This window comes from Ranitomeya imitator, chromosome 6 (genome assembly GCF_032444005.1).
Source record: "Ranitomeya imitator isolate aRanImi1 chromosome 6, aRanImi1.pri, whole genome shotgun sequence".
NCBI lineage: Eukaryota > Metazoa > Chordata > Amphibia > Anura > Dendrobatidae > Ranitomeya > Ranitomeya imitator.
Genome location: NC_091287.1, coordinates 37,200,754 through 37,222,669, shown reverse-complemented (window position 1 = coordinate 37,222,669; position 21,916 = coordinate 37,200,754). Strand labels below are relative to the sequence as shown.

The following is a 21,916-nucleotide window of genomic DNA, read 5'->3' as shown; positions in this document are numbered from 1 at the left end:
ATATTGCCCAGCCACATAGTATATTGCCCAGCCACGTAGTATATTGCCCAGCCATGTAGTATATTGCCCAGTTACGTCGTATATTGCCCAACCACGTAGTATATTGCCCAGTGACGTAGTATATTGCCCAGCCACGTAGTATGTTGCCCAGCCACGTAGTATGTTGCCCAGCCACATAGTATATTGCCCAGCCACGTAGTATATTGCCCAGTGACGTAGTATATTGCCCAGCGACGTAGTATATTGCCCAGCCACGTAGTATGCTGCCCAGCCACGTAGTATATTGCCCGGTCACGTAGTATATTGCCCAGCCACGTATTATATTGCCCAGTCACGTAGTATATTGCCCAGTCACGTAGTATATTGCCCAGTCACGTAGTATATTGCCCAGCCACGTAGTATATTGCCCAGCCACGTAGTATATTGCCCAGCCACGTAGTATATTGCCGAGTTACGTAGTATATTGCCCAGCCACGTAGTATATTGCCCAGCCACGTAGTATATTGCCCAGCCACGTAGCAGCCACGTAGTATATTGCCCAGCCACGTAGTATATTGCCCAACCACGTAGTATATTGCCCAGCCACGTAGTATATTGCCCAGTCACGTAGTATATTGCCCAGCCACATAGTATATTGCCCAGCCACGTAGTATATTGCCCAGCCATGTAGTATATTGCCCAGTTACGTCGTATATTGCCCAACCACGTAGTATATTGCCCAGTGACGTAGTATATTGCCCAGCCACGTAGTATGTTGCCCAGCCACGTAGTATGTTGCCCAGCCACATAGTATATTGCCCAGCCACGTAGTATATTGCCCAGTGACGTAGTATATTGCCCAGCGACGTAGTATATTGCCCAGCCACGTAGTATGTTGCCCAGCCACGTAGTATATTGCCCAGCCACGTAGTATATTGCCCAGTCACGTAGTATATTGCCCAGCCACATAGTATATTGCCCAGCCACGTAGTATATTGCCCAGCCATGTAGTATATTGCCCAGTTACATAGTATATTGCCCAGTTACGTCGTATATTGCCCAACCACGTAGTATATTGCCCAGTGACGTAGTATATTGCCCAGCCACGTAGTATATTGCCCAGTGACGTAGTATATTGCCCAGCGACGTAGTATATTGCCCAGCCACGTAGTATATTGCCCAGCCACGTAGTATATTGCCCAGTGACGTAGTATATTGCCCAGCGACGTAGTATATTGCCCAGTTACGTAGTATATTGCCCAGTGATGTAGTATATTGCCCAGTGACGTAGTATACAGCACAGAGCCATGAAGTATATTGCACAGCGACGTAGTATACAGCACAGAGCCACGTAGTATATTGGCCAGTCATGTTGTATATTGCCCAGCTACGTAGTATATTGCCCAGCCACGTATGTCACAGGTTAAAAAATAGCCGCCGCTGATTGGTCGTGGCAGCTATGACAGGCAGCTGGCAAGGCAAGAAATCCCACTTATTAAACCTGACAGGGCACATTTGTGAAGTGAAAACTATTCCCGGTGACTACCTCTTGAAGCTCATCAAGAGAATGCCAAGAGTGTGCAAAGCAGTCATCAAAGCAAAAGGTGGCTACTTTGAAGAACCTAGAATATAAGACATATTTTCAGTTGTTTCACACTTTTTTCTTAAGTATATAATTCCACATGTGATAATTCATAGTTTTGATGCCTTCAGTGTGAATTTACAATTTTCATAGTCATGAAAATACAGAAAAATCATTAAATGAGAAGGTGTGTCCAAACTTATGGTCTGTACTGTCTAATCAGATCTTAGCTTCGAAAACTCAAAAGTTTATTTTTATGGAGTCACAGACAGGGATGGACAAGGTATCAAGGCAGGTGGGGGAGAGTCAGAGGTTGCAGTTGCTCTTACCTTTCTATACCATAAAACTACGTGTTATGTATGCTCATACATTGGCATAAAAACTTTCTGCTACAGAAATCTGAGGATCAACACTATGGTCCGTCAATGAGGCCAATTGATATAGAAGGACCATATGGCTTTGAGAGTCTATCCTTACGACGGGTTCATCAATGTCAGATTGTTGGGGGTCCGATACCAGCCATCCCCACCAGTCAGCACGTCAAGGGGTGGCAGTATGTACACGGTACACAGAGATGAAACAACATTGTGTGGTGGCCATTCTTGGGTCCCACAGGAACTGCTAACAGATGAAAGATCATCAAAGTCCTGAAGATGCCACATACATTTATTTCATACCATTTGATGATGTCAGTGAACAGACTTTTAGCAAACATGATATATAAAAAAAAAAGTTGAGAAACTTATTTCAAGACAATGTTGTCATATTTTTAAGACTTTTTGGCCACAAGCCGCCATTAAATATCCATGTATGACACCGATGTGTTATTTATTTCGGTTCTCTTTTACTGCTGCTTTAGAGCTTTCCTCCTATCAAACAAGCAAAACGCAGAATTATCTTCAATCGCGATCCTAAACCCTAATTCTGCCCGCATGCTGAAAATCCTAATCCCATTAGCGGCATCAGAAATCGTTAAGTAGTGAAATTTCTGTACGGCATAAGCTTTTCAACAGATTTTTAGCACAAAAAGTTTATTACATGTCGGACCTTATTCAGGCGTCCGTGCTCTACCCACGTTTCTCACTGATACAACACATACCCATTATGGCCTATGTGGCTGTGCCACAGGGCTGTGGAATTTTTTGGTGGACCGCTAAAAAAAAAATAAAATAAAATAAAATAAATCGAGACTTGTTTGTTTTTTGGTGTCCTTATACGGACAGGTAAGCATTAAACTAGAAGTGGGGGGAATCTGTGAGGTGAAGCGGAATTTTGTTTTTGTAAACCAGTTTGAGCATTCGGTATTAAAAAAAACATTCAAAAGAGTTATTCCCCCAAAATGTAGTTTAATAAATTGATTATAAGAGCCTTTAGCAAGCCTTAGATCGGGGGTGTCAAACCCTTGAAATGGCGCTCTGCAGCCTGTTGAATGGCTCGACACCCATTATATTCATTGTCTATGGTACTGCCTAAAGAAAGAGTACAAAACTCAGCAGTCCCATTGACAATGAATGGAAGAAAGAGAATGTGGAGCATGTGTACCTCCAGTAAAATAAAGACAAAGGTACAGAGCTCCGTTCTCGAAGTTCCAGAGTACCAAATTAGGATTCACTGGGACGTGAGGCAATTATTATTATTTTTTTTAGAATAATCGTTTAAAACTATCGTATGTTGATAGAATTTACTGACATGTCCTATGAGAGTTCTACTTCTGGGCTTCCCAATATAGACTTGTTCTAATTCATTGGTGCTAACATTCTGTGATCTGAACAAAACAGACAAGCCCCAGCCAGTGGAAATCTCAGTAAAATCCTAGAAATGGACATGTGCCATGAGAACAGGTCAATCGGGTACGGGACATTCTCCAATGAAGTGAATGAAATTGTGGACAATGTCATGTGAGGACCCTTACATTTCAGTGATGTTCTACGCCAAGAGTGGGCTTGTTCATACTATAGTTTAGGGATCCCAATGAATCACAAACCCGTAATTAATAATATGAAAAGTCAATGCAAAAAAGGTTATGTGCACACAATGGGCCTCATTCATCAAGACTGCTGTTGTTCATATCGGATGTCACGGGTTTACCGCGACAGAGAGGAGCCATAAGACTGCAGCATCTGTTTTTTCCTACTCCTGCACTGATTAGAAGCACTTCACCTTCATATTAAATGGTGTAGGGTTTAATCTGCTCAGCTGAGTGCTCCTGGAAAGCTTTCCTGCATTAAGGCTCTCAGCTGTTCTCTGTTAGACACTCCCATTCCATATACAGTTAGGTCCATATATATTTGGACAGAGACAACATTTTTCTAATGTTGGTTATAGACATTACCACAATGAATTTTAAACAAAACAATTCAGATGCAGTTGAAGTTCAGACTTTCAGCTTTCATTAGAGGGTATCCACATTAAAATTGGATGAAGGGTTTAGGAGTTTCAGCTCCTTAACATGTACCACCCTGTTTTTAAAGGGACCAAAAGTATTTGGACAGATTCAATAATTTTAAATAAAATGTTCATTTTTAGTACTTGGTTGAAAACCCTTTGTTGGCAATGACTGCCTGAAGTCTTGAACTCATTGACATCACCAGACGCTGTGTTTCCTCCTTTTTGATGCTCTGCCAGGCCTTCACTGCGGTGGTTTTCAGTTGCTGTTTGTTTGTGGGCCTTTCTGTCTAAAGTTTAGTCTTTAATAAGTGAAATTCATGCTCAATTGGGTTGAGATCAGGTGACTGACTTGGCCATTCAAGAATATTCCACTTCTTTGTTTTAATAAACTCCTGGGTGGCTTTGGCTTTATGTTTTGGGTCATTGTCCATCTGTAGTATGAAACGACAACCAATCAGTTTGGCTGCATTTGGCTGGATCTGAGCACACAGTATGTCTCTGAATACCTCAGAATTCATTCGGCTGCTTCTGTCCTGTGTCAAATCATCAATAAACACTAGTGACCCAGTGCCACTGGCAGCCATGCATGCCCGCGCCAGCACACTGCCTCCACCGTGTTTTACAGATGATGTGGTATGCTTTGGATCATGAGCTGTACCGCGCCTTCACCATTCTTTTCTCTTTCCATCATTCTGGTAGAGGTTGATATTGGTTTCATCTGTCCAAAGAATGTTCTTCCAGAACTGTGCTGGCTTTTTTAGATGTTTTTTAGCAAAGTCCAGTCTAGCCTTTTTATTCTTGATGCTTATGAGTGGCTTGCACCGTGCAGTGAACCCTCTGTATTTACTTTCATGCAGTCTTCTCTTTATGCTAGATTTGGATATTGATACGCCGACCTCCTGGAGAGTGTTGGTCACTTGGTTGGCTGTTGTGAAGGGGTTTCTCTTCACCATGGAGATTATTCTGCGATCATCCACCACTGTTGTCTTCCTTTGGGTGCCCAGGTCTTTTTGCATTGATAAGTTCACCAGTGCTTTCTTTCTTTCCTAGGATATACCAAACTGTAGATTTTGCCACTCCTAATATTGTAGCAATTTCTCGGATGCGTTTTTTTCTGTTTTCACAGCTTAAGGGTGGCTTGTTTCACCTGCATGGAGAGCTCCTTTGACCGCATGTTTACTTCCCAGCAAAACCTTCCAGATGCAAGCACCACACTTAAATCAACTCCAGGCCTTTTATCTGCTTAATTGAGAATGACATAACGAAGGGATTGCCCACACCTGTCCATGAAATAGCCTTGGAGTCAATTGTCCAATTACTTTTGGTCCCTTTAAAAACAGGGTGGCACATGTTAAGGAGCTGAAACTCCTAAACCTTTCATCCAATTTTAATGTGGGTACCCTCAAATGAAAGCTGAAAGTCTGAATTTCAACTGCATCTGAATTGTTTTGTTTAAAATTCATTGTGGTAATGTCTATAACCGAAATTAGAAAAATGTTGTTTCTGTCCAAATATATATGGACCTAACTGTATATTCTGGGTCCTGGCTAGAACTCATTTTCAGAGCTAGCTTTTGCCGCATGGCTGGAGGTTGTTGTTGATGGCTATTGGAGAAGGCGGTTGGTGGATTTATCTGTGACTGTTAATAGGTTTTGGGTGTGTGATAATTCCCTTCTCCTACTTTAGTTTAACCCCATCCTCCACTCCCCGATGCATTCCTCTGTTGTATGTGTGAGTATATTTTTATGATTGGTATTTTTTGTTATCCCTGTTCGTATTACCTTGTTAATCTGGCTGGTGAATTACATTACACTAATACTCCCCTCTTCCCTTGGTGGGGGAAGAGTACAGACGGAGGGAGGATTCAGGAGCTAAGGCAAGGTACGTGGCCCCGGCGTCTTCACCATCAGAAGTAATCCGGGGAACAGGGCAAGCTAGTGCACCCCTATTATTAGGGACGGGGAAGGAACCCCTCATCCCGGGACACCCAACAACAGAGTCATGACATTCGACTTGATGAGGAGAGATAGGTTGGAGTCAGATGTTCCTGACTCATGAACAGTTGTATCCCTCTTAATGAATCAGAAACATCTGATGAGTGGCTTACACCTCTGTGTGCGCCTCACCATAAATCCTACTCCATTCCCTGCGGAGGTAAGATCTGTAGTGTAGAGAACACCGCCGCTCTTCATTAATTTTATAAGCAGTGGTTAGCACCATCCCTTCCCACCACATCTCCTTCCACTTTGTTGAAAAATGATGTGAGAACCCAAAGGTCACAAATTTTAGCACAGCCGCCAGCTGCGCCAAAATTATGCGACTACTTGAAGGTTTTTACCACAGAATACTGATGTAAAATATACGCACCAAAAAAAACCGTGTCCACTTGCACTTAGAAAGGAAAAATACCTGTCCATCGAGCATCCCTAGTTCTCTCATATTTATATAATTGGCCTAATCTTTAGAAGGAACTAATTCCTCAGAAATAATTTACTTGAGAAAAGTCTGTCACATTATTCATCAATTCTGTGACGTAGGCATTTATAGGGGTTTTCCATTATCAGACAAGTGGACTCCTAATGCTCTAAACTAACAGAGCAGATACTCATCCTCTTTGGGACCATTGCCTGCTCCTCCCACTGCTCAGCTCCCAATGTCATGGTTGTAGTGATGATGTCACATCCATAGCACACATCACTGCTGCAGCCAATCACTGAGCTAAAGGTAGATGTCAGGAGCCGCTGAGCCCATTGATTAGATACAGAGGTGATCCATGTTTGGAAAAGTGGAAAATCCCTTTAACATGTTTTTTATTGACTATCCACAAAGAAAGTGAACAAGGAAGTGGTCTATCGCAAGAACTCATAAAGGAGACCCCCAACAAACCTTTCGCAGACCAGAAGACCACAGCAAGAACCAGGAACCAGAGGCCTCCCTTCACCGAAGCTTAGGGAGACTGCATTTTGCTCCAGGTTTGTCCCTGAGGTGCCAACCTAGTGTCAAGATCTGATTGAGATCTGGTCCTCTTTAGGGTTACATTGGGTAAGGAATCTGATGGCCAAACATTCCCCTTAGACCTCCAGGAGGGACATCCTCTAAATCAGTCTTCCCCAAGTTCGGTCCTCAAGAGCCACCAACAGGTCATGTTTTCAGGATTTCCTTAGTAATGCACAGGTCATTGAATGCTTGCCTGTCTAGGTGATGCAATTATCACCTGTGCAATACTAAGGAAATCCTGAAAACATGACCTGTTGGTAGCTCTTGAGGACCGGGTTTGGGGAACACTGCTCTAAATGAACCACGTCCTGAGGAATCCATGTGCCAAATGGGGACAGTGAACAACTAGTGGTGTAAAAATTAATTACTTAAATATGTGCATCATGACCATGAATTCCTCATACTGGCCCGGCCAGAAAGTGGAGGCGAGTGTGTTGAAATCTCAAGCAGTCAAGGTAGTGAAAACTTGCCTCTATTGGATTTTTAGGGATTTAACACCAAGTAGCTAATTTCATACATCATATTACTCTAGTTGTCAAATCCACAGCTCTTCGGCGACTAAGACTTCCCATTCTTGGAAACAAGGTCACATCTTATTAATGCAACCTACATATGGTCCCTCATTCTTGTTTCTATTTCAGCCACCCTAAATTGATCATAATCTCAGTATATCACACTGGCGACCAGAAGTCAGAGCTGTGAACATTACCTGGTCCTGACTATTGTCCATTCTGACCCGAGTGTTGAGTAATCCATGTGCAGTCTGGTTGTCCTGTTCACTACTGAAGATCAGTCGCAAGGGAACAATATCTTCCCTGCCCAGGAACCCATTTTCTTTTTTCCTATGCATCTCAGTCAGCCAGGTATCTGTAAAAGATGGGAAATAAAACAAATCAACTTCTGAAGAAAGAGCTTGTCACAGCTTGGTAATGTCAAGACACCCAACCTGTCACATCTACCTTCCAACAATACCAATTTAAGAGGCACATTTATTCCACTGAACCAACTGGAAGTGGCTTCATCGACATCTACTATGTGGCACAAAATATGTAGTCACCCAAGACTCATTGGCAACTTCAGCAAAATTCCCCAAGAAATGGTTCTTTTGTCATAAATTGGTCGTCTGCTTCAGAAAAACTATTAAATATTTATGTGTTTTAAATTTATAGAGAGGTCCCAAGTTAGAGGTCTCCATTAATCATCCAGAGAAAAGGGCAGATACGTACTCAACATGTCCCTGGACTTTATACAGCATATCCTTGCATGATATGGATGGATTATCAATTATGATGGCCACTTTGCAATGCTTTATTTTTCCCGTAGTGGCGCCGCAGGAGAATTAAACAGGGTCCCCTGTAGATTACAAAGCAGATCACTTCTGATCAGCTTTCCATCGGCTTGTCACACATATTGGACGTAATTTGCTTCTGTTTTCTTGAATAGGATCTGTTCTCCTGTACCCGGCAGCACCTGCTACTGTGATCAGGACAATGAAGACTACTCAGTATTGAATACGAATGGAGAATTTTCCCGAAAACAGACAAATTTCAAAATGTCATTGTCCTGATCACAGAAACAAAGTTTTTGTGGAACAACTACTATTTTCTATTTGTTTTAGGCATAACGGGTTAGGAAAGCACACTTTGGACCCAGGAACAAAAAATATATAAAAATTTGTTATAGTGTAATTTCTGCCCTGTGGTCATAAAATCAAAGCTTGTGCTGAATGAAGTCGTTTTTGCATAGTCTTTAAAGATAAGCAGTTGAAATATTACACTTGGAAGCCAGGAACAAAAATTGTGTTACACAGTGATCTCATTGCCTGATTATGGGACATGCATGTACTCGGGCTATAGGACTTAATCCCGTCCGGTACCATTGCTCATCTAGATAGGAGAGGCATTCAAGGTTAAGGCAATGAGATCTAGAGGTTATGCAATGTAAAAGAACAGTGTTTGGACACAACAGAAAAAAACCTTCACATCAAATCTGAAACACATTAGTATACGAGCACCTCCAGGTTTCCCTACAGCACAGATTTACCGCGGTCAGACGGAGATCAAACGTCACTGACAAGTGCACACTTCAGAACTTGACACACAACCCTATAGAATGTAAATAAAAAAGCAAATCTGTGTTCTGGGTATAGGCACTATAAGGACAAAAATATTGTGCCCCCTCCACGTTACACCTACTGAAGCTTGGGTGGCCTCCCATTCAAGAATTTGGAGGTGTTTGTGGGAATTTTGGTTATTCATTCAGCATTTGTGAGGTCAGACATTGATGTTGGGAAGAGGCCGGGCTCACAATCTCCATGTCCTGAGGTCCCCCACCATCTGTACAGCGGGCAGGCTGAGGGATGGTATTTTATAGACTGGAGAATGTGAGGAGAATGCGAGGACAGATGTTATACACCAGGGGAGGAGAGAGGGCCGTATGTTATACACCAGGGGTGAGGGCCTGGATGTTATACACCGAGGAACGAGGGCCTGGATGTTATACACCGAGGAACGAGGGCCTGGATGTTATACACCGAGGAACGAGGGCCTGGATGTTATACACTGGGGAACGAGGGCCTGGATGTTATACACTGGGGAATGAGGGCCTGGATGTTATACACTGGGGAACGAGGGCCAGGATGTTATACACCGAGGAACGAGGGCCTGGATGTTATACACCGAGGAACGAGGGCCTGGATGTTATACACCGGGGAACGAGGGCCAGGATGTTATACACCGAGGAACGAGGGCCTGGATGTTATACACCGAGGAACGAGGGCCTGGATGTTATACACCGAGGAATGAGGGCCTGGATGTTATACACCGAGGAATGAGGGCCTGGATGTTATACACCGAGGAACGAGGGCCTAGATGTTATACACCGAGGAACGAGGGCCTGGATGTTATACACCGAGGAACGAGGGCCAGGATGTTATACACCGAGAAACGAGGGCCTGGATGTTATACACTGGGGAACAAGGGCCTGGATGTTATATACCAGGGGTTGAGAGGGTCGGCTGTTATACACTGGGGGGTGAGGAACTGAATGTTATGCACCAGGGGCGAGGGGCTACATGTTATACACCGGGAAACGAGGGGCTGTGTGTTATACACCGGGGAATGAGGGGCTAGATGTTATACACCAGAGGTGAGGGGCCGGATATTATACACTGGAGGTGAGGGGCTGGATATTATACACCAGGGGTGAGGAGCTGAATGTTATGCACCAGGGGCGAGGGACTGTATGTTATATACCGGGGAATGAGGGGCTGGATGTTATACACCAGAGGTGAGGGGCTGAATGTTATACACCGGGAAATGACGGTCTGGATGTTATACACTGGGGGTGATGGTCCTAATGTTATACACTGGGGAATGAGGGGTTGGGTGTTATACACCAGGGAATGAGGGATCAGATCTTACACACCAGGGAGCGAGGGTCTGGATGTTCTACACCGGGAGTGTGTTGCCGGATGTTATACCCTGGGGGGAATGAGAGCCAGATGTTATACACCGGGGAGCAAAGGGCAAGATGTTATACACTGGGGATGAGGGTCTGGATGTTCTATATCGAGGACGAGAGTCTGGAAGTTATAAACCGGGGAAATGGGGCTTAATGAAATACCTGAATTCAATGAAAAGATGTGTCCCCATAGGTAATGCTAGTATGCTTGTATATGCTATTCATAAAAAATAAAAAAAAGCAGTGCCACACGTGTCCACAGGTTGTACGCAGTATTGCAGCTCAGTGATATTCACACATGACACCCCATGGACAGGTGCGACGCCACTTTAAAAAGAAAGCAGCCATGTTTTTTCTAATCGTAATCCTTTTAAGTTATTGGAAGTGTTTTGTCTCAATTAGCAACGAAAAAGATGGTGATAGCATGTATGAGAGCTTTACCGCCTCCTATATTTATGTCATACCACTATCCCTTTGGCTCTTGTCAGTCACAGAGTTTTCATAGACCTTTGGTTTGCCCAGTACGTGTATATACAATGTATAGGTCAACCATGTGTCCCCAATTTGGACCATAGGGAATTTTTATTTAAGCAGTCACCACCCCACCAGTCATTCATGGCATAATATATATATTTATATTTATTATTGTGGCGACGCCTAATAGAAGGGATGTACAAATTGGATAATCCCTCATCAAGAAAGTTCCCACAGTGATAAACTGATCACTGAAGGTCTAGCTGCCGGACGGCTGCCCTCCTGCTGCAACCTCTGAGATCGTAGATACTTGGATGCCATGGTTAGCACCGGTTCCATCTGTCACCCCTTTGGTAACGCGCAACGCCATTGTATGTATTGTTAGTCAGGAAGTGTTAGTGCAATGGACTCCATTATAGCATGAAGGACTAAGCAGCAAGAAATGTCCAACCATTGTTTTTTTATTTTCTGAACCTTAAATGACAGCTATAGTGAACTGCTACATAGCTTTTATTCATTCCCCAAACGCATTGCATACCTTGGAATATGTCCAAGACAGACAGACAGATGGAAGTGACCCTTAGACAATTATATAGTAGATATATATAATATATATATATATATATATATATATATATATATATATATATATATATATATCTACACCAAAATGGAATCAATACAGGCGTTGGCTCGGCACGCATAAAATAAGCCCCCAGATCCCAAAAAATGGAGACACAACGGGTCTCGGAAAATGGCTATATATATATATATATATATATATACATACAGTATATATCTAATATATAAAGCTGAATGTGTGTGTGTGTGTGTGTGTGTGTGTGTGTGTGTGTGTGTGTGTGTGTGTGTGTGTGTGTGTGTGTGTGTGTGTGTGTGTGTGTGTGTGTGTGTGTATATATGTCCGGGATTGGCATCTGCACAGTCGCAGCTACAGCCACAAAATTTTGCACAGTCACACGTCTGGACCCCGAGAGCGTCATAGGCTATGTTGTGAGGCGAAATTTTAACCCCGCGCGTTCCAATTCACCAAACAATTTTGCCCCTATCTACATAATGGGGAAAAAGTGAAAGGAAAAGTGTTGGAGGCAAATTGACAGCTGCCAGATGTGAACAAGGGGGACTTAAAGAGTGAGAGCGATGGCGCCAAAGAGTATATACCGTACAGTTGCTAAGGTGGGGTCCCAACATGGGATACTCACCACACACGGGGATATGAACACACACACAAAATGCGGCACACACTACCATGTGCTTGAACACACATACCACCCTCAGCACACATTTCACCACACATACACCAACCTCGCCACATAAAAGTCGAAACACAAAAGTCGCCACTCAAAACTCGCCACACGCAAAACTTGCCACATGCAAAACTAGGCTCACGCAAAACTCGCCACACGTGCAAAACTCACCTCATGGAAAACTCGCCACACGCAAAACTTGCACACGCGGAAAAATTGCCACATGCACAAAAGTTGCAACACATGCAAAAGTTGCCTCACACAAAACTTGAACATACTTAAAACGCACCACACATAAAACTCGCCACGCGCAAAACTCGCCATGCGCAAAACTTGCTGCACACAACTTGCTACACTAACCTGTCACATGCAACTCGACACACAAAAAATTGCTACACGCATGTCACCACACAAAACTCATCTCACAAAAGTCGCTACATGTATGTCGCCATATGCAACTTAACACACACAACTTGACACATGAAACTCGCCCTAAATCACACACAAGTCTGGTATTATCCTTCAAAAATAAAAATCTGATTAATAAGCAGACAAACTACAAGAGCAACAACTGTACCATATAGGAAATACGGCAGCTGTCAGTCACATGACCTGTCTATTATGTGTATGTGTGAGCTAATATATACTGCCAGGGGGAGGGCTTCCTGTTGGCTGGGGATTTATCAGGCTGCCAATTTAGCTTACAAATACTGAGGTAAAAATACTGACCAAATAACGTGTGAACGCGGTCTAATACAGGAGGAGATGACATACAGATATATACTATGTACAGGGGAGATGACACACAGGTATATACTATATACTACTGTATATACAGGAGGAGATGACACACAGATATATACTATATAGAGGAGGAGATGACATACAGATATATACTATATACAGGAGGAGATGACATACAGATATTTACTATATACAGGAGGAGATGACACACAGGTATATACTATATACAGGGGAGATGATACACAGGTATATACTATATACCGGAGGAGATGACATACAGGTATATACGTATATACTATATACAGGGGAGATGACACACGGGTATATACTACATACAGGAGGAGATGACACACAGGTATATACTATATACAGGAGGAGATGACATACAGGTATATGCTATATACAGGAGGAGATGACACACGTATATACTATATACAGGAGGAGATGACATACAGGTATATAATATATAAAAGAGGAGATGAGGTATACAGAGGAGGAGATGACATACAGCAGGTATATACTATATACAGGAGAGATGACATACAGGTATATACTATATACAGGAGATGACATACAGGTGTATATTATATATAAGGGAGATGACAAACATGTATATACTGAGGTGAAAATGAGGGGTGTGAGGTGAAAATGAAAAGGTGTGAGTGCAAAATGAGAGGAGTGAGGGAAAATAGTGTAGTGATCGGAAAATGACAGATGTGAGGTCGAAATGACAAGTGTTAGGGGGGAATGCGAGGAGTGAGGGGGAAAATAAGAGGTGTGAGGGAGAAAATAACAGATGTGAGGTCAAAATGTCAAGTGTTAGGGGGGAATGAGAGGAGTGAGGGGGAAAATGAAAGGTGTAAATTAGAAAATGAGAGAAGTGAGGGGGAAAATGAGAGGCGTGATGGGAAAATAAGAGAAGTGAGGTGCTATAACTAACCACAGATATTTACCATACCCAGGCAACGCTGGGCTCTTCAGCTAGTATATATATATATATATATATATATATATATACTAGCTGAAGATATATAAGCTGAGGATATAGAATTGATTCCATTTTGGTGTAGATGCGATGTTTTGATCACCCGTTATTGCAATGTTGCGGTGGCCAAACAAAACGTACTTTACCGATCTAATTAATTTAGTTTATATTTTGATAGATTGGACAATTCTGTATGTGGCGATCCCTAATATGTACATTTTTATAGTTTTATTTTGAATGGGGCAAAAGGGGGAAGATTTTAACTTTTATATTTTAGAAAACTAACTTTTTTTTCTACTTTTTACTTGCTTCAATAGGTTCCTTAGGAGACTTGAAGCTGCAATCCGGCATTCATAGGAGATATACAATGGCATGCATGGGAGCCAATGGGCGGGATTTGTGAAGCGCTTCCAGCGTGATCGTGTTAAAAGCCGCTGTCAGAGACTGATAGCGGCATTTAAGATGTTATCAGCAGCTGTCATGGGCCGGAAAAGATGCGGCAATCTATACGTTGTAGGTTGTGAAGGAGGTTAAAGTCACCGGCAGGTGCACAGATCAAACACGATTCCTCATTACTGTTTCTCCAGTTTTCTGGACTAATTTGCACCTCTTTAGTGTCTTTAGTATATGCAACTAATTCTCTATTTCTTCTAATTTTGCTTATCCAAATGTTTTAGACAAATTCATATAAAGCAACGTTTTTCAAATATCACATTTTTTTGGCGCATCTTACTCCATTCCCCTTTCTGGTGGAGTTTTCAATTTGTGACTTTTAGCAGGAAACAGTCGCAAAAACTATTAAATACAAAAATAAAGAGTATCGGTCACTTTGCACCAAATTCATGAACTGTGTGCACCACTTTGATGAATTTTGTGCAAGAAGTAAAAATGTACTGTGAATAACAAGACAAAAAAAAACCAAAAAACAGAAAAGTGACATCAGTAAACCGCTCTGTAGCAAGCGAGGTCTCCTCACACTCTAGTGGCAACCTCCCTCCTTATAATCATTTTTTGTCTCCACTGGAGGAGAATATGGAAAAAGCCACGTTCACACGTTCAGTATTTGGTCAGTATTTTACATCAGTATTTGTAAGCCCAAAAAAGTGACATTTTTTGAGAACAAAAAGAGGAAAAGTCTAATAGAAACACGTCACCACTTCTGCATTTTTCAACCACTTCTGGTTTTGGCTTACAAACACTGAACGTGTGAATGCGGCCTAAGAGATTTTACAGGCAATGCTATGCCTCTCTCCAGATGATGACTGTACGGCTCTCGCCAACAAACCCACTATTATCATCACAAAGTTATTTTAAAAAATGACCGAACATGTACCGTACTTCTTTATCTAGAAACTGTGTCTTAGGCTATGTGCCCACATTGCGGATTCATGTGCGGATTTTTCCGCATCGTTTTTCAAAAATCCACAGGTAAAACGCACTGCGGATTTCCTGAGTTTTTTGTGTGAAGAATTGACATGCTGCGGAAAATACAACGCAGCGTTTCCGCACGGTATTTTCCGCAGGATGTGCACTGCGGATTTGGTTTTCCATAGGTTTACATGGTACTGTAAACCGCATGGAAAACTGCTGGGAATCCGCAGCGGCCAATCCGCAACGTGTGCACATAACCTTAATCCATGTTTGCCTACACGTGCGCAGATTTTCTAATAGGTGTTCTAAGGATATGTGCACACGTTGCGGATTTTGCTGCGGATCCGCAGCAGTTTTCCATGTGGTGTCCTGTCCAGTACCATATAAGGCTATGTGCACACGTTGCGGATTAGGCTTAGGAATTTCTGGTGCAGATTCTGCATCTCTTGGCAGAAAACGCAGGTGTGGATTTGTCGTGTTTTTTGTGCGGATTTTGTGCATTTTTTACCCCTGCGTATTTCCATAATGGAATGGGCACAAAAACGCTACAGATCTGCAAAAAAGAAGTGACATGCTACTTCTTTTAATCCGCAGAGTTTCCGCACGCAATTTTTTCGCACCATCAGCACAGCGGTTTTTTTTTCACCATGATTTACATTGTACTGTAAATCATTTGCGAATCTGCAGCATTTCTGCACCGCAAAAAAACGATGCGGATCCGCAGGAAATCCGCAACGTGTGCACATACCCTAAACCTATGGAAAACCAAACCCGAGTGCACATGCTGCGGAAAATTCAGTGCAGAAACGCTGCAGTTTATTTTCCGCAGCATGTCAATTCTTTGTGTGGAATAAAAAGTCCTGAATGCAGAAGTTTTCTTTCCATTTTAAGAAAAGGAATTCAGGCGGACTCCATAATAATCAATTTCCTTCCATTTGCATAACTAATGCAATGGATCGTTTCTTCCGTTTATCTGTTCCTAAAATGAAACAGGCAAACGGAACAGAAAAAAGAGAGATAAGTGAGAACAGAAAGAGGATACTGAGAGTCTCCTGTTCTTTTCGACGCGACACTTCTGTATATTATGTAGATGACCATTAATACAACAGGCACTGCGTAATGGCACGGGTGGGAAAGTGAGCACTTATTATTAGGCCGGGGTCACACTAGTCTGTAATACGGACGAGTGCTATGCGATAAAAAAAATTGCATAGCACTCGGCCCAATGTTAATCTATGGGGCAGCTCCTATTATCCGTTGTTTTCTCGGCCGTATTCAGGATCCGAGTGAAATCGCAGCATACTGCGACTGTCAGCGTATCTCGGCCGAGAATCGCCAATGAAAGTCTATGGGTGCGAGAAAAAAAATCGGATTACACACGGACCATCAGTGTGACTTGCGAGAAATATGCACCGGTGTTCTATAGAAAAGCCGGCAATTCAGTGCGGTGTACAGTAAAATCACACTGACAGGTTAGAATAGAATAGCTAAAATAAATGTGTGCACATTGTAGAGGTATAGGTATTCTGATGGATTTACATCGTGGGACTTGACTGTAACGCCGGAGAGGTATGGGATGTTGTTGTTTTTTCATTTTAACTTTGTTTCGGGTGACAAGGGTCTTCAATTGGATTGAGCGTATAATAAAGCTATTACAACACCCTGTGTATTTATTTTATTAAAATACTTTTTTCCTAATGTGTATGTGTGTGTGTATTATTAACCCTTCATGAACATAGGATTATTTATGGATAGGTGTCTTATTGACACCTCTCCAGTATTAACCAGGCTTGATGTCACCTTACAATAGCAAGGTGACATTAACCCTTTATTACCCCATATCCCACCGCTACACAGGAATGGGAAGAGAGTGGCCAAGTGCCAGAATAGGTGCATCTTCCAGATGTGCCTTTTCTGGGGTGGCTGGGGGCAGATGTTTTTAGCCCGGGGTCGGGGGGGGCAATAACCATGGACCCTCTCCAGGCTATCAATATCTGCCCTCAGTCATTGGCTTTCCCACTCAGGCGGAGAAAATTGTGCGGGAGCCCACGACAGTTTATTCCGTGATTTAACCCTTTATTTTAACAGCTAGAGCCCCCAAATTTTGCACACAGACACTTGGAACATTATTAGTGAGGAACATGTAAAAACATAAGGGATATGAGATGGTTTACTGTATGTAAACCATGTCTCATATCATGTCGGGTTTGATAAGGAGATAGGAAAAGCCGGCAATTGAATTACTGGCTTATCTGCTATCTAGCGCTGTATGAAATATATATATATATATATATATATATATATATATATATATATATATACTGTATATATATATATATATATATATATATATATATATATATATGACTGTATATATGTTTTTACGAATATTTGAGGTCATAGATCCATTCTATGTCTATTTTGTAAGCCGGCGAGAAAATCTCGCCGTTCGGATACCATAAGGATGACACACGGATAATTTTTGCAGAAAAAAAAAAATTGCATCCTCGCATTGAATACGGATCACTGTTCAGGAAATTTTCTGCGTATCTCGGCCATAAAAAACGGACCGTATTTTTATACGTTGTGTGTGACTCTGGCCTTAATGTTATTCTTCGTATAACTGAAAGTTATACAATTTTTCAATATAGTTTTTGCATAAATTCTTCTAGGTTTTCCAGATCTCCGCTTGCTGACATTCCACGGGATCCATAATTGTTGACTCCCAGGGGATAGAAATCTGTCCTGATCATGTAACGGACACACAGATGTTTGGAAATTCACGCGACCAATTTAAATCAGTATTTTAGCCTTCATATTACAGCTGAGCCGCTATTCCCAGTCCAATGACAAAATGGCCCAATGACCGATTTTACAAACTCAAAGGAAAATACTGTATATTACTGTGAAGTCCCGGGATTGCAGCTTATGGAACAGACGCTAAAATGCGGACACATTGCGGTCATCTGAAACAGCCCTTAGGCCAAAATATACACGTCGTGGACTTCAGCGCTGCAAATTTCATGAAAAGTTGCATTGAAAGCGAAGAAGCACGTGCAGATTTTGGTGCTGATTTAACTCAATGCAAATAAGTGCAAAATCCACAACAGAACTAAACGATTCACAGCATAGCCTCAATTTTCTGCATTTACACCATTACACTACATGAGAACCTCATTCACATACACGTACTGTAAATTGCTTCCGTTTTTCAGAATAATTCCCACCAATTTTGTAGGTGTTCGTGGTTTTCACGACTACCACTCGTTCCCATGTTGTTCTATGGCGCTGTGCACAAGTTTGATATTTGTCTTCAGACCAAGTGGTCAGAGGAAAAAAAACAAAAAAAAAAACATGCACGATTTGCTTCCGCTATTCGGATCGCACTCGAATTAAAAAAAAAAAATAAAAAAAATCGGATGACATTAAGATAACATTTGAGTGCGGTCCAAATTTCACGGACTAACATAACGGAGATGGTGGACAAACTTTTTTTTTTTCCTCTCCACATCTGGGAAAATCAGATCACGCACTGATCAAGGTCTGATTAGCATAATCGAACCGTTTTTCTCAGATGGAGAGAAACTGGTTGTGTGACCCTAGCCTCACAAAGACCAGTCGTGAGAAGTAAGCAATGTACGTTCCTACAGAAACACAGCAAGCAGGGATCTTGAAAACTATGAACAATTGATACAGAAAGTATAGAGTAAAATTGCAAAACTTTTCATTATACAAATGTATATATATATATATATATATATATATTTGTTGAAAACCAAAATACCCCTTTAAGAGACACGTGGGATATTGATTTCTATCTGAAAATGATAAGTCACTCTTGTAAATCCAAATAAAACAAATCTCAGTTCTGGGTAACAATCTCAGTACAAAAATGTCATTTACAATTAGGATACACTATGAATGCAAAAGAATCCCTCCAGGGAGCCGGATCCTAATATACAGAGCCATAGTCAGATTCAGGCCAATGCGCCAAGGAAGGATGGGTCCATCCTAACATGCTGCACCTGCATATGGACTCGTACACCTCCCAACAATGCAGCCTCACTACTGACATGGCCTCTGCTGACTGCACTCATAATACTAGGTTTATCCTTTTTTTTTTTTTTTTTGCTTCCTCTCCAGCATCAAAGAGGTTAATGCCCCTAGTAAATAGGCTCCTCATGTGCCCAGATGCCAGCACTGGTGGCAGGCCTGGTGATCAGAGGCAGGCTCATCCCTAGAGAGTAGGTTTTAATTAGCGGCATAGTATAAGGAAAGGAGGGGGGTCCTGGACCACCACTATATCAAGTCCTGGGGGCAGCAGGAGCTCAATGCAGCAATAACAGGAAGGTTCCAATAATAAATAAATAAACAGACGCGTGTTCCATTGTATCAAGCCCCCTCCCCTCCTAGACTTACCTGCCTGGGAGCTGGCATGGACCAGATACAGGGCTCCAATCAGGCAGCATAGCCAGCACTCTAAGCTCTGCATGGCTGGCACAATCCAAGAAGCATGTGAGGGTCACCACCATCAGAGAGAGGTCCTCATTGTGAGGGGCTTGTGCTCCTGGGGTCTCCCTGCCTCTCACACTCTCTGCTGCTGCTGATGGTGATGATGGTGATGCTGCTGCATTGTGTCCTCCTGGTTTCCATTAGTGTTCTTGTGCTTTTACTGCATTGGGTGGTTGGATGTGGATGAGAGGACTCAAGCACCTCCCAGGTCTCCTCATCCACATGCACAGCCACATCCTTAGACTCATCAATGCCAGAGCCTGCAGAGCCTGCCTCCTCCCAAGGACCTCACTGCACACTGGGAAATGTAGTCTTGGTTATTGCAGCTGAAATGTCACACATGATCCTGCAGCACCTGCATAGATCAGTATATAGTTTAAAGGGGACCTTACACCTGTAGGTTTAGGCTCATTGCTCCTAAGAGGGAATGAGTGCAAGCTCTAAGAATTATATGAAAATCCTCTGTAAAATCTATTCAATGCATCTACTATCCCTAGAGCTCACTCAGCTTTCTACTCTCGGAAAAAGAAACACAATCTATAAGGATGTTCATCTATACATATATGTATCTCGTCTATCTATACCATGTCCATGGAACAAAAACATATTTAAAATCAAAGTGCTCCCTCTTTTGTTCTTACGTGGATTCTAGTAGTCTGGGGATAATGTGTGCAAGCTGTAAAGCGCTGCGGAGTATCTTAGCGCTATATAAAAATAAAGATTATTATTATTATCTTGGGGCTTTCATTTCTTTGCTTTCACTTTATTAGATTGGTGTTGATTTGTATTCCATTTGTCATCGATTTATCCTTCTGGGAAAGCGTCTTGTGGACAAGATGAGACCAAGACAGAACTTTTTGGAAAAGCACATCATTCTACTGTTTACTGTGTTTTGGGGTTGTTTTGCTGTCTCTGGAACTGGGTGCCTTCGCTGTGTGCAAGGCATCATGAAATGTGAAGATTACCAAAGGATTTTGGGTCGCAATGTAGTGCAGAGTGTCAGAAAGCTGGGATTTTGTCCTAGGTCATGGGTCTTCCAGCAGGACATTGACTCCAAACATACTTCAAGAAGCACCCAAAAATGGATGGAAACCAAGCCCTGGAGACTTCTGAAGTGGGCAGCTGTTTTGATAACATAGCAATTAGTGATGAGCGAATATACTCGTTCCTCTAGGTTTTCCTGAGCACGCTCGGGTGATCTCCGAGTATTTGTTAGTGCTCAGAGATTTAGTTTTCATCGCCTCAGCTGAATGATTTACAGCTACTAGCCAGGCTGAGTACATGTGGGGGTTGCCTGGTTGCTAGGGAATCCCCACATGTACTCAGCCTGGCTAGTAGCTGTAAATCATTCAGCTGCCGTGATGAAAACTAAATCTCCGAGCACTAAAAAATACTCAGAGGGCACCCGAGCGTGCTCAGGAAAACCCGAGCAACGAGTACACTCGCTCATCACTAATAGCAATTCACTTGGGAAAATGGGTAACACACTAAAAACTGCAACTGACCCTGCCGATTCGTACAGACTTGAGATTCTGAGCCCGCCGTCTCTAATCATTCCTGCGTGAACCCGGATAACTCTAACAAAACTAAACTATGTCAATTCAGACCTATGCTGTGAGAAAGCCATTAAGCTCTTCACTTTCCTCCTAAAGAACCAGAGTGTTAATTACCCACAGAAGGGAAAGTGTGCTGAAATAGAAAGAGATCCCAGAGTGAGTAAAGCAAACTACAAAATGCAAAATAAAGTATTTACTACTTCCTGAAAAGAAACAGAAGATAGGTGCAAGGTAAATAACATAAACAGCAAAGACATAAACCCTAGCTGGTCTTTAACTGACTGGCTTAAACTACTGTGGTATGGCTAATCATCCAAACTGAGACTATCACCGGCAGGAAATACCAGCAGAATATAAAGTCACACCCAAAAGGTGATAGGGCAGACAAATGAGTAAATTAAAAACACCTGTCACCCTAAACATACTGAAGTAAGGAAGAGTAACAAAATACCCAGAGAAAAGGTGTATCTGCTGTGGTTCGGCAGACAAAGAAGCTAATCACAAAGGTTGACAGGTTTGAATCCAGATGCATGACACTAGCAATGAGTCTGGATCTAAATCCCATTGATCACCTGTGGAGAGATCTTAAAATTGCTGTTGG

At 42.3% G+C, this 21,916-nt stretch overlaps 1 protein-coding gene across 7 annotated transcripts in view; it reads right to left on the bottom strand.

Moving 5' to 3' along the window:
• ADAM22 (ADAM metallopeptidase domain 22) overlaps positions 1-19,975 on the bottom strand; it is a 274,548-nt gene extending 254,573 nt beyond the window's left edge. For 6 of the 7 annotated variants that reach the window (XM_069729469.1, XM_069729471.1, XM_069729473.1 and 3 more), the window contains exons 1-2: positions 19,667-19,975; positions 7,656-7,813 (exon numbers count right to left, since the gene is read on the bottom strand). In XM_069729469.1, coding sequence (XP_069585570.1) covers positions 7,656-7,813; positions 19,667-19,739 — 231 coding nt within the window. In that variant the 5' untranslated portion in view covers positions 19,740-19,975. The remainder of the gene's footprint in view (positions 1-7,655; positions 7,814-19,666) is intronic. The other variant, XM_069729470.1, reaches the window with a different exon arrangement.
• Between the last annotated feature and the right edge of the window lie 1,941 nt (positions 19,976-21,916).